Genomic DNA, 18,351 nt, shown 5'->3' on the forward strand with positions numbered 1-18,351 from the left:
TCAAGCCCAAATTAATTTTTAGTATGATGTATGAATGGAAGAAACTGACCGATTGTAAATGTTTATGTTGTTGTTAATTTTATAGATTCAGCTTAACTTTTCCACAGTAAAGAGTTACGAAATTAAAAAAAGTTTTTTTTTTCGGCCTACTCTAAAGGTCAAAATTTCAACGAAAACTTTGTAAAATCATAAAATATCAGTTTTCGTATCTCGCCCTAAAGCAAGTGAAAAAAAGCAGTTAAAAATATATTTATGAGACAGACACAGTATCTATAAAAAAAATAATCTAACTTGTTTAGTTCTTTTTCTTTCAGATATTATATTTTTTACGAAGTCGCTGAAAAATTGCACAGTAGCTCCTTTAAAAGCAGATGACTTGAAAATATTTTTAAGATAATGCCAGGAAGTAAAAAGCACTAAAGAAATAAAATAAATTGAAGATTAAATAAATTATACACATTTTCATAAAAAGAATTTTGATTTCATAGAAAAGATCTTAGTTATTTAAGACTTACACATTAGGATCAATTTGGATTTTTCTGAATGTCGAAAATGTTTGTTCACTTGTTGAACAAATTCATTTTTTGGATCATTGAGGGAATCGATCTTCGTAGAAAAAGCAGAACTTGCTGTTACGTCCAGCATGAAAGCCTCAAAATAAACTGCTGTTTGTAGAAAATGCAACACCATGAAGGAATCATCAGAATCAAATGAAATTCGCAGCAAATGTCAATTATAGGATATTATGCAAATTAATAAAGTTTCAGAGCCATCGCGCGTGCGTGGCGCGCGCAGCGCCCTCTGAATTGATGCTGAAAGCGTATAAATAAAGTGCTGTAGCGGGACGTTGAAAATAGTCTATGATTATTTGTTAGTGGCAAACGTTTAGTGAGACCTGAGTATGCCTCCACGACGGAAGAATAAGAAATTCAAGCAACTTACGGAGTTTGAACGAGGGAGGATAATCGGCCTTCGAGAAGGAGGATTTTCCTATCGCGCAATAGCAGCTCGTATGCAGCGGAACAGTTCCACAGTGATGCGAGTTTGGAAGCAGTGGACCGACGAGCACCGAACAACTCGAAAAACAGGCACTGGACGACAGAAGGTGACGTCAGAGCGCGATGATCGACACCTGCTCCGCATGGCGGTGAATGATCGCACAGCTTCCTCCAGGCAGCTGGCAGCACATTGGTCTACTGCTACAGGTGTACAATTGTCGGCTTCGTCAATTCGTCGTCGTCTGCTGCGCCGTGGATTGCGTGCAAGGGTGCCATTATACAGGATTCCCCTCACGGCGGATCATCGACGGCTGCGTCGGCAGTGGGCTCTTGAGCACAGAGACTGGCGAGCTGATTGGCACCAAGTTGTCTTTTCAGATGAATCACGCTTCAATTTGTGGACCCATGATGGCCGTGTTCGTGTTAGACGTTATGCCGGTCAACGCTGCCTTCCTGAGTGTATTATTGAACGACATAGTGGTAGAACACCCGGAGTTATGGTCTGGGGTGCGATTTCGTATCATGGACGATCCAATTTGATACGAATTGAGGGTAATCTCAATAGCAACAGATACGTCCGTGAAGTGCTACAGCCCGAAGTCGTTCCTTTCCTTCAAGGCATCCCTGGAGCTATCTTTCAGCAGGATAATGCACGCCCACATGTTGCGCGGACTGTTAGAGACTTCTGTTCAGCACAACGCATGCAACTTCTTCCTTGGCCTGCTTATTCGCCGGATATGTCGCCTATTGAGCACGTGTGGGATATGGTTGGTCGGCGTCTCACTCGTGATCCGCGTCCTACAGTTTCCAAAGACGAACTTTGGTTGCGCATACAAGCGATATGGAATTCTCTTCCTCAAGCAGATATTCAACATCTGTTTGACTCCATGCCACGTCGTATAGCAGCACTTATTGCAGCGCGTGGTGGCTGCACCAAATACTGATTTCGGACGCTTAATTTGTTTCTTTTGTTTTGAAAATTTCATCATTTATTTGTATCAGTACAAGTCGTTTCTGCATTAAATTTCATTTGATTCTGATGATTCTTTCATGGTGTTGCATTTTCTACAAACAGCAGTTTACCTTTAAAAGTCATTCAAATCAGAAACAAACATATTTTTAAACTTTAATAATAATAATAATAATGTAACATATATATATATATATATATATATATATATATATATATATATATATATATATATATATATATATATATATATATATATATATATATATATATATATATATATATATATATATATATATATACACTCAATTCCAAGTAACTCTTTTTGGGGCTTTCGGTATGGTTGTTTGTGGTGGTGTCTTACCATTGATAACAGAAACTGCTCCTGCACTGATGGCAATAAAATTCTCCTCTGAGGATTCTGCGGTGTTTCAATGTTTTCCTTTTCCATCTATATATATTACAAAATTTGAGCTATGCCATTATGCAAAACTGAGAAAATAATAATAGGATATTTTTCCACTTTGATTCAGGAAGTTTGGAAGTGAAAAGATTACAGAAACCTTCGGAGAACGGACATTTAACAACACTGTTATTAAAGCATAAGGAAATAGTGATTAGTGATAAGAAAGATGACTTTTCTACTTTTCCTCGAAATTGTTTCATATTTCCTTACCTTTTCTTAAGTACCAAAATTAAGAAGCCAGTTCTAGATATTATATATTCAAAAAAATACGTTTTAAAAAAAAATTAAGAAGATTTAAAAAACATCTGACCTCATCACACATGTTGGTTCTTTTTTCTGTGCAGATATTTTGAAATTTTGAACTATTGTTTGGGAGCAATCTTCAAATATGCCCAAAAGCTAGAGGGAAAAAGTTAAAATATAATCAATTTCAAAATTTAATAATACTAAACTATAATCAATTTATGTAAACATTTCTATTTACCATTACATTCAGAAATATATGCACTTTTATATACTGAAGGATCATACAATAAATGTCTCATTTTGATGTCTTAATAAAATGAAAAATATCTGAATATAAACTTACAAGACCTAAAAATATCAAGTAAAGCTTCAGAAATTACAATTTTCTTTAAAAAAAAAATAGTTTTAAATAAGAAAAAAATGGTTAGTTGTTGAGGAACAAGAATATTGGTTTTTGATTTATGCCAATTAGCAGCACATAAAATTTTCATAACTTCTGATAGATATCTTCACCGCGTGTACTATAGTTTTTCTTGATGTTAATAAAGTGTTGGCGTTAAAAATGATATTAATAAAGCGTTAGATACAGGCTAGATTCTAGAAGAGTATGAGCTAAAATCGCGTAAATATTTTGATTAATTTAAACATTAAATATCTAATCGAGTTCCTGTTCTACCAATTTTTGTTATTCGGGATTGTTCAAACCCATTGCCACTATAGTTCCTCGAGACGAAGCCCATTGCCAATGTACAGTGAGTCAAAAAAAATACACGTGTAAATTTATATCCTGAATAACTTGTGATCTAATGATCGGATTTTCACGTTCTAGGACTCAATCTTAATGGCTTAGTCTTCCTTACAATGTTTTGTAATTACCGGGTTAATTAGTTGTGATTAGCTTAAATTTGGCTATAATGTTATATAACAAGTTATTACCAAATAGAAGTGTCAAATTTGGACAACGTGCGATGAGATAACAGGAAAAAAAACATTGGTTTAATTTTGACATTTGTAATTATCAAGGTTTATCAGGACAATTAAGGGAAGTTCTAGTTGGCAGGAATGCTTAATAACGATTTTACCAAGTCTCAAATTTGGACCATATGTTTTCTACGAGACAAAAAGATAATTAAAAAAAGCTTAATTTCAATATTTTGTAACTATTGGAGTGATTAGGGGATAATCAGCCTGATTGACAGTTATGTTCCTTTACACATTCCACGAAATACCACCATGTGTTTGGCGCAGCATAACTTTAAGTCATTTAAGTCATTAAGTCATTTAAGTCATTAAGGCTTTTAAGTCATTAAACCACGAAGAGGTGAATTCGTGCAAGTGAAGGGCAATTTCAAACAGGTTTCTTTGGGGTTTGGTGATAATTACTGAATTCAGGAAGAGACTACTAATAGGGGAGAGTTGGATAAAACGGGATACCATTATTGTTTATATTTACTACGAAATATCTGTTCAGGAAAATCATACATTAATTTTTTTGTAGTTACAAGATTTATCGAAGCACACAAAAAACATATTTTAAACTAATTTTACTGACTGTGAAATAGAAAAAAAAATTAATTTCCAAACTCTTACATATCCCGTTTTAGCATACCTGGGTTGGATAAAACGGGATAGGGTTTACAATGTTTAAATTTTTGCATATATATAAATATAAAATTATAAATAATGCAAATATATTAATATTATTGTTTATACATAAAAAAGCTCAAGTCTTCATCAGAGAAATATATTACAATTAGTTCTAAAGAAAGATGTGAAATCCTAGAGTCGAAAATTAAATGCTTAATAATGAACGTTAATAAACAAATTTTGCATTACTATATAAAAAGACTTAATTTTTCAAAAATATATATAGCTAACATAAATAAGTTGTTTAAAAAGCCTAGGCCTACATTAATATATGGCTATTTTAAAAGGTAATAATCCAACAAATAAATAGGTGGATAAAACGGGACATAAAAAACTCTATCCCGTTTTATCCAACTCACAAGTGTCCCGTTTTGTCCGACTCCGACACTTTTTGAAACAAACATGGCTGCTGCCTAAATATGAAAAGAAAATTAGATAGACTGCATATCAAAATATTGGTAAATAAATGATTAATTAAATTTAATTCTCACCGGAATTTTATTCCCATATATGTAGGCAGTACAATGTAAAAAACAACGCACGTAAATGTAGAAAATGGCTAAAAAATAGAGTAAAAAAGTTCTGAGTCTTATAACTTTCTATCAAATAGTGATCTCGAGGCGGGACGCACCCAGAATGATATAATCACGGTCGAATAACACGTTTCTGTCGTTGTCCACTAGATAGCTGCAATAGTCTGGTCCCAAGGCGACGTATCCCGTTTTGTCCGACTATCCCGTTTTATCCAACTCTCCCCTACATAATATTCTATTAATATGTACTGTTATTCTCAATAAAAGTGTTTATTTCTAATCTACGCTATAGTTTTTTTTTCTAATAACAAAACTGTTTTAAATTACTTACTCTTTTAAGCTTTTTTGCTGTGAATGTAGGAGAGACGATTGACCTAATTCTTCTCCAATATTCTCCTTCATTAACTAAAAGAGATTGTTTCGTAATACTGTCACCTTGAAAAATCTAAATAAACAGAAACGCATTTATTTAGTTAAATAAATATTTATATTTATCGTAAAACATGTCAAATATCTTCTCTTAGCAATATTAAAAAGAAAAAAAAAAGCGAACTTCTGTTTCTGTGGAATGTTTAGCTACGTGCGAGGCGAAAACAAACTTACACCTTCTCGTGCTCGTTGGTAAACAACTTATCGTTGTTATCTGACGATATCCAAAAGTACCTAAGTTTGGCTATTTGGAGATAAACAATAATTCATGAAAAGTAAAAATGCGAGTGAGCGTGGTGTAAGCTTTTAATTTTCTTATTGTTTAGATTTAAAGACAGTTTCTAAAGAGTATCTAGGAAATTTCCCTAAATTGTACCACTTTTCACCATTAATTTTTTTAGTAACAAATCACTAACAATTACATTTGAAATATTAAATAATAAAATAGATTTTTTTGTAATTATATTTATACAGTAAGTACTGAAAACTAATTGTTTTCCAAAAGTTTGCAAATGGTACGTTTTAGGAAACCAATTATCTAATTCATACCACCTGCTTCCTAAATTGTATCAACCTCAAAAATATTGAGTACTTATGATTAAGTGTTGAAATTGGTTTGATTGAAAGCTTCACCATAAAAGGTACTGGGACGGATCTGTCTATCAAAATACATTACTAACCAGTAATTACTGTATCATAACTTAATAAACCGCAAGGCTTGTAACCTCGATGTTTTTCATCACTTTTTCCTTTTCTAGATATAAGGAAAATATATCTTATCGTAAAGATATTAAATATCATTGAATTTACTGAAAAAATTTCCCTTCTTTCCGACTGAGTCAGATATTGATTGAGGTTTTCGGCTGGCAAAAAGTCAGTTCAATTAAAGATTACGCACTAAAATATTTAAACCCTTCTGAACCGAGTTCTGCTGTTGTTTTTGTATACCATTATAGCAAGAGGAATGCGCTTCTTCTTGTTTCCCAATGGCGTCATCTATGACCAAGATTCAACTTAGGTCAAAACCCGTTTTACAGGGAGTACACATTTACACACCATCCATCCGCAGATCTTAATTTTGACCTGACACCAGAGCACGATCATCCTCCAGAGGTGGTGAATTTCAATGGATACTTGGAGGACTTTGTGATCTCGACAGATTAAGCTTGTACTCTGGGGTCATCAACCGGTGGTGATCGACCTCACGACCTCTTGGACATGGGCCCAACGCCCTGCCAACCAGACTATCCTGGCTCCATAGTTCTGTTGTTACGTTCTTATTTTGAACCACATTCATTTGATGAGAAATTTGGTGTTGGGCGTAAAGTTAGTTCAGAAATAGTTCTCGGTTATTTTTCGAATTTTTTGGGTTTAGTACAGTCTAAAATACTTGAAAATGACCTGTTCACTAATTGCAATTGATACGTTGCTCTTACGTCGAAGGGTAAGATTTAGGAGTGTGTACAAGCTATGATTTAAGCAACTACGCATCATTTTAAATATTTTAAATTAAGTATTATTTCAGGTTTCAAGCAATAAATAGCTTGCAAAAAAGCAAGTAAAAGATTAGAGAATAATTTTATATAACAATTAATCATATGACGTATTTTCTGATCGATACATTACTTAAAGGGGAGGATCTCAAATGTGCTAATTACTTAATACATAAAGCATTTGAAGTCACGAAATCAAACGCAAAAATGTACTTAGTTTTTTGGAAATCAAATTTTAAAAAAGTAGTATATTTAAAATTTTATTCAAAAATAATATAAAGAGAAAGTTTCAATAATAATATTCAGGTAATATATAAGTATTTTTGCCTGGTTGTGTAATTAAAAATAGCCTCTGTACTAATTAATTAGCATATTTTCTATGTTAGAAGAAATAAAAGAAGCATTAAAAACTTAACAAAATTGAAAAGAATTGATAATTTCCTAGCATTTCTTAAATATCCGCTGCCAAGAAAGACATAAAAAGATGAATGCTAAAAAAAAAAACAAATTCGTTAAAAATGGCTTAGAATAATAGACTGGTCCATGTAAATACGAAAAAATATTTCTTAATAATTCCCCATAATTCCTCATGTTTAAATAAGCTCTTTTTTTTAATTTCAAACCATTTTGAACATTTGTGTGAATTAAGTTCTCCAGAAAAGTTCGTTTTCTAAAAGTAGTGATTACATTTCAAAAGTAGTTCATAGTCACTACATTTTTAATAAAGTAGTTGTTGTTAACTACTATTGTAAGAAAAGTACTTGTAGTTAACAACGAAAATTAAGTAGCTTTTCGGATACTGAGCATTCTATAGAGAACGAATAAATTAATATTCGAGCGGATAAATTAGGAAGCTTTAATCACACGGAGATTCATGCAGAAGAATCAAGATACTGAGTACTTTTGTTAAGTTTTTATTTAAATTAATAGTTTTTAATGTAATTTTCGAGCATCTCCAATAAGGATAAAGTAAAGATTAACCATTAAGATTGAGTTATGGAACGTCAAGGTCCGATTGAATCAAAAATTACTCAGTGTAGTCCGTTTTCTTTCTTTTTTTGCGTATTATACAGTGAGAATAACAGAGAAAATATGTTCTGTTCCATTGAAATAACATCATCAATTTTTCAGAAGTGTACATTCGCATTTGGGGGGGGGGGCAAAGGGATAAACTAACTATTATTCATAAAGGCTGGTTTTAATAATATGTTATTCTAAATGCATAATTGTGATTAACGCTCAGCCTGAGGGGTGACCTCATTGGGACCCTTGATGGATCCACGAGGATTTGAACCAATCATATTCAAAAAATTTGTTGCGTTTGAACCTTGTTTCTTTACTATACTAACCCGTATTTACCAGGAATCGCTACAAGTTATTGACCAGGAATCGCTACAAGTTATTATATCGCTACAAGTTATAATAGTTATTGACCACAGTAATTGCGCTACACTGTAGGAACTGTGGTTGTGATATCCCTTCGAATATGACGCTGAAAAACCAAAAAAAAATTGGGTCAAGGAATACTTCCGGGTTAACACCAAATCGAGCTTCCCTATACGATTTAAGGGGGGTAATTTAAATCTAAACAATAAAATAGAATAATCTTACACTGAACTTTCACGCTTTTGCATCAAATTAGAATGATTTTCACTTCGGAGAACACCAATGTTGGCGCGATTTGAATATCTAGAAGCGCCAAGTAGAATAATCACGAGTTGTTAGTTTACAATCTGGAATAAGCTGATGAGAGTTTGTTGTAAATGTCAATGTTGCTATTCATAAAGAGAAAGAAATATTGGCCATGAATTATGTATGTATAACTTTAGCTGTGTGGTAAGGATAATTATATTTTGATTTTAAAAACTCTGAGAGTTGTATTAAGTGATTTTATATTTTGTAATTTCTATCCGCTTCCGTTCTATTAAGCCTAATTCGAATTTTTTTAAGTTATTGTATTAGCTACGAGTATGTTTCATTTGCAAAGTAATTTTATTTTACGAATTAGTGTATATATGCATTCTAAATTAATGATTCTTACTTAACATTTTAAAAATAACTTTACTGACTCATATGTGTACCCTATTGTAACTATAAGTTAATGAATAACAAAAATGGATGCGGCTGCCTTACAACAAATAGTGAAAAAGAACATTGGTGTAATGAAACATTAGATTCAAGAGTTAAGGGTAGTCTTTCTCTTTGGTGTTCAGCAATTGCAACCATTTTTTAGTCTAATTTTTTTTGCAGTGTATGAATGATGGATTCTGTGCTAATTTGTAATAAAGTTTTCATTCGCGAAACTTTTAGAATTTTCGGACGCCTGATTCAGAAAGGTTAATTTTTTAGCAGAGTAAACACCTTTTTTTTACAGAGTAAATTTCTTTTTCCTTCACAAGAGGATTAAATTTGACGCAATGAATATTTCCTTTCATTAGTATGAATTAGTAAACAACTTGAACATACTTAGAACATGGACTTAGAAGAAACTTACTCTTCGATTCATAAAAATCGGGAAATCCTTGATAAAAATGTCTCTAATAAGTTTTGGATCACCTACTACTAGAACTGGACGATGACCTTCAAAAAAACTGAAAAAGATTATGAAATAAGTTTATTTTAGAGCACATTGAGCCTATGATAACTTAATAAAGTTTTCAATAAAAGAATTAAGAGTATACAAACATTATTATTGAATTTTAACACCGTCGTTGAACAACTGAACCGATTCTGAGTTTAAGAACTACCATTGTTCAATTCCATAGTCCTGAAATTTTGTACCCATCCCAGAAGACATCGGGACTCCTGGATTCAGCTCTGAAGCAAACTAGCTTTCGTGGAAGAGTTTTTGACAGATCTTGAGCGTTACACGAAGAAAAAAACCACGAAAGTTCTTTACGATTAACCCGTCTACAAAAGATTCTAACTCATGATAATTCTAACTCTGGGAATATTTTACGTCAGCACTGCAGTTGGGACAATCCGGGAGCAGAATTCGTATCAATCAACTACAGCTGGAATAGAATTTTTTTCGTAAAAATAATAGAACTTGTTTGATAAAATAAACAGTACTTATCTGCTTAAAAAAAACATGCTTTAATTCTTAAATAACAGTATCTTTCTGTGAAGTAAAGGATTTTATATTGGCTCACCAGCTAGCAGTTTTTTTCTGTGAATTTAACAGATTTATTTTTACAGTTTATGAAATGCGCTGTTTCGAGAAAAAGCCATTTGAAGTTAGCAAACGCCAATCACACCCACACTAGTGTGAGTGCAAAATCTTTACTATTTATATGAGTATCGAAATCTCAAGTATTCTTATGAGTATCAAAATCTTCAATATTTATATGAGTATCAATTTAATTATGGGAAACGTTTTCATCTATCAATTCTATAGAATTGTGCAAAACTGGGCTATTGTTACTTTTGCCACTTGCCAATATCAGCAAGTCTGCTTGAAATCAAGCAAATTTTTAAGACGTTTCACTCTTTTCTTGTTTTTTAGAGGTGCAATCTATGGCCAAGAATACGACTTCAACCACACGCACGTGATAGCCCGTTTTTGAGGGAGGACCCAACCATACTCCATTCATACTCCATCCAAAGATCATAATTCTGACCTGAACCAAAGAATGATCAATATTCAATTCAGAACCCCCGGAGTATTTATTTGTTATGGGAACGCGGAGGACTTTGTGACCACACCGTGCATCAGTCACCATTTAATATACGGGGATTCTTCGGCCGGAGCGATTTGAACTCACGTTCTTACGAAAACAAGCCAATGAGCCAGTGTCCTACCAACCAGGTTATCCCGGCCTCAAAAATGAGTGAAATGACAATTTAAATTTATAATGAGATGAACCGGGTTCGAATCCCAGCAATGGCTGGTCAATACGAACTACGCATCCGGTTTGCATCGACCGTAGTGCAAATATGCAAAAAAATATGAAAAAAATTTGCAAAAAGGTCACATTCGGCCCATCTGCGTCATTGTAATTTTGAACCCAATCCAGAAAACACGGACCAATCCTGGATCAAGTATTGGGATAAAATTTGCCTTGGTAGAGGATTTTTTTTGACGGAACTAACCCGCATCTGCGTTACATGTTGAGGAAAACCACAAAAACTTTTCATGATCAGACTGGCGGCAAGGGACTGTAAAACTGAATTGTAGAAATGTTCCGGCTGTTTCTTGAGGGGATAGATAATTTTAAATTTAAAAAGAGCTAAAAAACAACCATTCTCACCGCAAAAATCAGTATTTTTGTAACACAGATATAGGAGCCGTGAGGGCTCAGAGGATAGAGCGTTCGCCTTCCAATGAGGTGAACCATGTTTGAATCACAGTGATGTATGATCGATATGAATTCCGCATCCGGCTTGCACCGACCACAGTGCTGGGGTAAAGTATCCTCAGTGCTAGAAGGATCATGGGTTAGAGTCCCCTTGCCGTAAGGTTAACAGTGGAAGGTTTTCGTGGTTTTTCCTTTCCATGTAACACAAATGCGGGTTAGTTCCATCAAGTCCTCGACGAAGGAAAATTTCTCCCAGTACTTGATCTAGAAGTTCCCTTGTCTTCTGGATTCCTATGTTCAACTCCGTAGCCTTATAATTTTGAACCCAATAGAGATGAACTCTAGGATGAAGTATTAGAAGAAATTTGCCTTCATTAAGGAATTTTCGATAGTGTAAACTCGTATTTGCGTTACATGGAGAGGAAATCCACGGAAACCTTCCACGTTTAACCTGACGTCAAGGGGAATCTAACGCATAAACCGTCTACCACTGAGGATATTTTACGTCAGCAATATGGCCAGTGCGATCTGGGTGCGGAATTTGCATCCACAAGTCATCGCTGTTATTCAAAGCCGGGGCACCTTATATCCCCTGAGCCACCACGACTTTAACGAGATGGTTGAATGATACCGAAAAAGACATGAGAATTTAAATAATTGGGGAATTAAATTTGTATATAATAAACGTATGGAAATTCGCGTAATTGACACAGTGGAGGTCTGGGTAGCGCCGTAGTGCTTATAAAGAAGAGAATTATAGTTAGCTAAAAGGAATTAAATTTAAATTTACTTACCCGTAAACTGGTCCTAAGGAAAAGTATCTGTTTAGCTCAAGAACATGAATCGGCTGTAAAAAAGTGTCCAAACGTTTTAAAATGTTCATTAAATTCTATACATTGACTAAGCAAATAGTTAAGATTAAATTTGAACATATTCAGTGACTTGTGACACTGTCAAGAAAATATAATTAAGAATCGACAATAGCATCAATAGTAGCTTCGTTTAACTTTCATGTTCCACAAAATAGCCTTGGGAGTATTCTTACAAGATGTTCTGAAATTACTACCCTTAATGTACATTTTTAGAACTCTTTTTAAAAATTATGTTTAAAAAAAAATATGTGTGCATTAAGTGTTGCACATTAATATTTGAGTAAAAAAAATAAAATGCTGAAGAATTAGCATTTTAAAAAAAAAAATTTCACTCTGTAGGAAGTAACACTGTAAAAAATATTGTTGTCGAGATAACCTAAATATATTTTTAAACTCAAAACTGTAGTTGTCGTTCAAAATATTATTAAAAATTGACAAAATAACAATTATTTGAAAGAATTACTAAAAATATACTTTTTTTATTAATATATTTCCCTTCAAAAATATGCTAAACGAAACGTTTTTGCTATTCAACCATAAATTGATTCTAATGCAAATGAAAATATGAGTTGTTTGTAAACAAACAAACAAAAAATGAATATTGAAACTATAACAGTCAAAAGGTATCAAAAAATGTGAATACATGCACCGTAGAAAATTTTGGTTTACTTCAACTCTAAAAATGGTAATAACTTGACACCAATTTTTTTTAACAGTGAATGAATAATTGTTTGCGAAGAAAGCAGAATGAAAAACATACGAACCAGTTTGTTTGCCTGGGGAAATTTTAATAAGTTCTAACAATAACATTTCAATACGTATGTGCTTTATCGGATAATCAATCAAGTTAGAATGTTGTTAGTATTGACTTGTTAGATCTCAAGGGTATTTTCGTTTTCATTCTTCATTTAAATGTTAGTTTTTGATCCCTAATCTATAGATTATTTTGAATTCATTTTTGGCAAGGATTCTAAAAATACGTTTAGTAAGAGTGGTGATTATGGCAGACTTGGTATCACTTTACTCTAGGTGTGCGGTATAAAACACACTTTACACAATAGTGCCATATTAAAAAATTTAAAATTCACAATTTTCTTTCGGAAATGGTATACCTGCAAGCCACGTACTATGGATATCTCAATCCTGATTGGTTGTTGAAACGGGCATTTGCTTATGTTGGCAACTGAGTTCCGAGTAAGTTAATCCCGCCGCGTATCACTTCTCTTAAAAGACACATTCTATATTCTTTCACAAAGATTCTTTCTCAAATATTTCACTATATATTTCTTACTTAACACAAAGACAGTCACTATGCTATCTAAAAAATACTAATTATACAAGAACTAATCATGCATCGAAGTTGCCTAGTACACAAAACAAAAATACATCACGTTTACAATACAATACACAAACAAATGCTAAATTTAAGTTAAGCAAAAGGCGTAGACGAGAGTGAATTATATTTTAACAAATTCGATGTCCGATACGGTGTTGTTTTTAAACTTAACGTTAATTAACGTTTAAACTTCTGTAAGGAAATTTAGCTCTATTTTAACACGCCATCTTGTTTATAAATGATCAGCTGGTGCTGTGGTCAATAGTCTGTGTATCAGTGATAATTTTCTCGAATTGTAATGGCCTGTTTAGGCGATCCAATTTCTTGGACAGAGATTGATTGATATTGATGGAAACTTGCTTTGCTTTGAGCTTGGATCGTGTAAACAATCATCCAAAAACTTGGTCCAACTTCTTGGACGATAGTAGAACATGTTCTACTTTCCATCCAAGTTTTTTCTCCCTTAACCAATCAGCGTCTTAGGTTTTGTGACCTAAACAAGCAGGCAGCAAATTATGTCATTTTCTAGTTTGTTTTCATATATTTTAGCCCAAGTAAATTGATCTGTTGCGGTTTATTTGTGTTATTATGATTTTATTTGAATTTATTTAGCAATTTTAAACTTATGTAAGTATTATTTTATAATGGTGAATATGAACAATGCGCATGCGCAAGTTTTTCTTTCGACGAATCAGTGACATTCAAGAACTTGGACAGTGTCGACGAATCATCCAATTTCTTGGACAGAGAAATCCCTCCAATTTCTCGGATTCAAGAACTTGGGCCGTGTAAACTGGCCTTAAGTACCCAATTCTTAACGATTAATGATGCCAACTTTTTTGTTAAAAAAATTTTGAAAAATGTGGTTGAAAAATATAGTACAAAACCCAAAATTATTTCTAAGCCGTAAATCCCCTTAATCCCAACCTTAGCCGTAAATTCCCTTAACCCCTTAGACGAAACCTTCATGATTGTGAGTGTTAAATCTTAATCTAATATGTTCTCCGTTGTTGCGTCATTATAAATAGCCTCATAATGAGTAACAACTTTGTCACCTTAAAGTGATTATCTTTTTTGAACTTTAGCGTGTGTAAATAAGAACTGAATTAAAATTGGTTATGGAATATAGTACTTGTGTTCCGTCTTAATTTATATATTTAGGTCTAATAACCGAGTTTTAACTTCGATAATTGTGGTAATATATTAATTTTAAAACAAGCTTAAACTGAGTAAAATTTGTCTTTATTGAAAGCTCCAATTTAATATTAAAAATATCGGCTAAAAGCATACAATTCGATGTTAAGTTCAATAATGTATTTTAGTGCCCGAGGATTATCTTAAATTTCTTAGATTAATGTTCATGGCAAAATAACTTTCCTGGCACTTCTTTTTTCTGTTTTGAACTATTTATATAGGAAAAAAAATATAAGTGCTTTCAAATTGCAACAGATATTAAAGGATTCATGCATTTCGTAATTTACTACGCTCTTTTACTGAATTTATAATAAACTGATTGCGAAAAAATAAAAATTTGCATGTATTTTCTTGTACAGTATTCAGCATTTTAAAAAACTCGAGTATTTCTGAAAATTTTAATTAAAATCAAAAAACAAATACAAATTAAATGTAAAAGTAATTCTCCAAAATAACAATTGTAGTTTCAGAAATGGAAAAGTGTTGTACAGTGTTAAAAATAAAAAATGGACCACACTGAATAACTTTTGATCTAATGATCGGATCTTCACATTCACGGACTCACTCAATCATAATGATTCAAAGGGGTTACTTCAAATATGCTATTTAATAAGTACTGTTTAATAAGATGTTTTAAGTTACGAAATTTGACATAAAAACGTACCCTCTCTAAATAAACATATTTTTTATACGGATTCGGATTTCCGACCACGAAATATAGGGAGTAGTCAAAATCTAGGAAATATGGTCCCCATAGTTTGGTCAGGAGGGTGGTCAATTTGAACCTGTTTATTTTACCTTTTGCGTATTTCGTCATATCTCGAGTAAGTTTTAAGTGAATCGAAAAAAAATTTCTCACAATTATAAAGCTCGTCGATCTCAAGATAAATAAATAATGTAATAATTCTTGTCGAAAAGTATTTTCCATAGTTCCATACAAAAAAATAAAGTTTAGTAAATATTTATTATATTTTCATGTTTTTATTATATAGTATGAGGTGAAAAAAAATTTAATTGTAAGGTATACAATTTTAAAGAATGTAATTTAACATTTCAAAATACAAAATTTGAGGGAAATGGGACGAATAATTCCTAAGTAATTGATCTTTTAATTGTTCAGGGTGGTCGATTTTTTATTTTGCATCCAAGTACTTTGAACCAGTGTAAACATTTCCTTTTTCGATTTTTAGCTGCTGAGTAATTTTTGAAACGAATTCTTCTTGAAAATGAATCCCTGCATTACTTACATTTGAAAATAGGTGAACATACCAAAATTTCATTCCTTTTAATATTAAATACCAATTTTTTAAGAAGAAAAAATTATTTTTGTTTGGTCTAAAGTTGTATATTGGACCAGTGACAGTATTGTAACATGCGCCAAACCAAGTTAGGAGCAACAGGTCCAGTTAGTACATATTTCCTTGTGGATTTTGTTATTTACCCTTTGACGCAGATAGGACATCTATGTCTCCTTACATATTTGTTTTCTGGCATTCTAATTACAAGCAAAAATGTATTTTGGTATTTTTCAATTATAAAAAACAATCTAATAATTACTAAAATAATCTCTTAGATTATCGCAATTATATTTGTACTAAAATATAAAATCCAATCCAAGTAGTTTGAAAAAATAATTTTCTCATTCATATTTAAAAATGGATTAATAAATGATTTTGAAAATTAAGTAAATTTAAATAATAAATAACTGTATCTCTTAAATCTAAATAACTACAAATAAGTGCAAATTTTAAAAAAAAATATTGTTTGGAAGTGAATCGTATTTGAAAGATTTTACCTTCAAATCAGAAAAAGACGCCGATTGTTCTATGCCGTATATCATAACCATAAACTGTTATAATGCTAAATACAATATTTTCACTCATTTTATCCTGAATTATTGCAAAATAATAGAAAAAAAGTATGAAAAATATGCTTAATAAAAATTTTGCGTCAAAGCTGTGCTGAACCATCCTGTATATTGTAAAAATTTTACCGATTGAAAGCTTATAGGAAAAATTCACCTTACCAGAAGGTTTCTATTTCGTTTATCCTTTTTCCTTAAACTTCTTCGTGAAAATCTAAAAAGATTCACGTGATATTGTAAAATTTGTTACCCCAGTATTTTCAGTAAGATAAATTCAATTTGTTATCCCCTTACCTCTCACTCCCGCAAAAATCATGAGATAAGCTTTCATCTCTTATTTCTCGTGCCCGTGATATTTCCAAGCTAGAGCGTTCAAAAGTAACTCACCAAAGAGTTTTGAATATACCCATCTCTTGTGCTCAGAACATTTTTATTTATTATTTTACAAACAAGATGGGACTATTTTCAATGTAACTGGAAATAGTTTATTTTAACTAGATAACAGCACTATCCTAATATATGTGCTTCGTGCTCTTGGCTCAGCTACATATTCTCTTTGTGAGTACACTCAAATTGCGTTGTGTAATAAAATATATTTTATATTATGTACATGATCGAATCAGAGTTACATGGACACATAGAGTGTCAAATTTCAAGATAAAAAAATTAGAAAATTAAAAAAATGAATATATATATTGTACATACACCTTTTTCTATATAATTTTCTTGAATGAAAATATAGACACTCTTATTTCTTTTTTCTTGATTTAAAGAGATTTTAGCTATAAAATTTCCTTAAAAAAAGAGATTAATTTGCAAAATATCTTACTGTTGTCAGATAGTCTATCACAGATCCAAAAAAAGGAAGTGGCTTCACATAAGGAATATTTTTGTCTTTCCAATACGAAAGTTTTTTATTTGAATACCTAAAATAGAGAAAACTAATGTTATTAAAGCTAACCTCTCAGATTCAAATCAGTGTGAACAGGATCAAAACTGGTGACTTACTGGAAACTTAAAGGGAAAAAAAACAGAATTTTCAAAATTTGAAGAAGAAAAAATTTAAAACTAAATTTATCAAGTGAATTAAAAAGATAATCGTTTTTTGTCGCACCTAAAATGAAAACAAAAGTAGAAACCAACACTCCTGAGAAATTTTCGGTGGTAATATAAAGTGATTTTTTTTTTCTTTTTAAGGGAGACAAAAAAAATACATATACAGTCAAACCTCGATATCTCGAACTCGTAGGGAGAGGAGAAAAAATTCGAGAAACCGAAAATTCCAATTATCGAAAATCGCATGTTATCGATTTTAGAATAAAGAAAAATGCTCTTTACATACCTTATTTACTATTCCATATTTATTCTAAAAGCACTTTTTACACTTTCACTTAAAAAAAGATTCAATTATTGTTTGCTTTAGAGATGCGTTAGAAAGTTTGTCTATCACACTTTCTAAGTGGACTATAGCTTTAAATGTCTCCTCTGACATATTCGGCTGCCTCTCAATAAATCTCCTTACAGTGGCCACTGCAGAAAGTGCTTGTTTGTTAGTAAAATTAGGTGGTAAATCTTCGATTTCCTCATCCTCTTCTTCTGATAGTTCACAAGAAGCTTTCGTTTGAGCGATGATATCATTGTCATCCCACTGACCACAATCTGTTACTGCATCATCTACGTTTACAAAGTTATGAAATTCCATGTCATCAAGCTTCATGAGTTCGGTCAATCTGTTCCAATCATTTTCGGTGTAGTTTTCAGCAGAATTAACAATATTGATTGTTTGACTACTTTTGTGATCTTTAATGAATCCAGACTTCTTGAAGCCATTCATTATCGTAAAGGAAGACACATCATTCCATGCCTTGTCAGCCATTCTTAAATTTTTTAAATGTTTTTTTTTGAATATTTTTTTAATTTTAGAAAAAAATTCAAGTTATCGAGGGATTATAAAAACAAGTTCGTGAAATCAAGTTTTTTTTAACATTGAGTGCATAGGAAATTC

The 18,351-nt window shown here is 32.1% G+C and overlaps 1 protein-coding gene across 1 annotated transcript in view; it reads right to left on the bottom strand.

Moving 5' to 3' along the window:
• Positions 1–18,351, bottom strand: part of LOC107441683 (cytochrome P450 3A25) — a 49,400-nt gene that overhangs the window by 27,462 nt on the left and 3,587 nt on the right. Inside the window, exons 2-8 of the mRNA XM_087168168.1 lie at positions 17,176–17,272; positions 11,875–11,927; positions 9,277–9,373; positions 5,192–5,305; positions 2,743–2,833; positions 516–659; positions 292–416 (exon numbers count right to left, since the gene is read on the bottom strand). Coding sequence (XP_087024294.1) covers positions 292–416; positions 516–659; positions 2,743–2,833; positions 5,192–5,305; positions 9,277–9,373; positions 11,875–11,927; positions 17,176–17,272 — 721 coding nt within the window. The remainder of the gene's footprint in view (positions 1–291; positions 417–515; positions 660–2,742; positions 2,834–5,191; positions 5,306–9,276; positions 9,374–11,874; positions 11,928–17,175; positions 17,273–18,351) is intronic.

The sequence above is a fragment of the Parasteatoda tepidariorum genome, chromosome 7 (assembly GCF_982258835.1).
Source record: "Parasteatoda tepidariorum strain Cologne lab strain chromosome 7, Ptep-v5.0, whole genome shotgun sequence".
In the NCBI taxonomy this organism is placed as follows: Eukaryota; Metazoa; Arthropoda; class Arachnida; order Araneae; family Theridiidae; genus Parasteatoda; species Parasteatoda tepidariorum.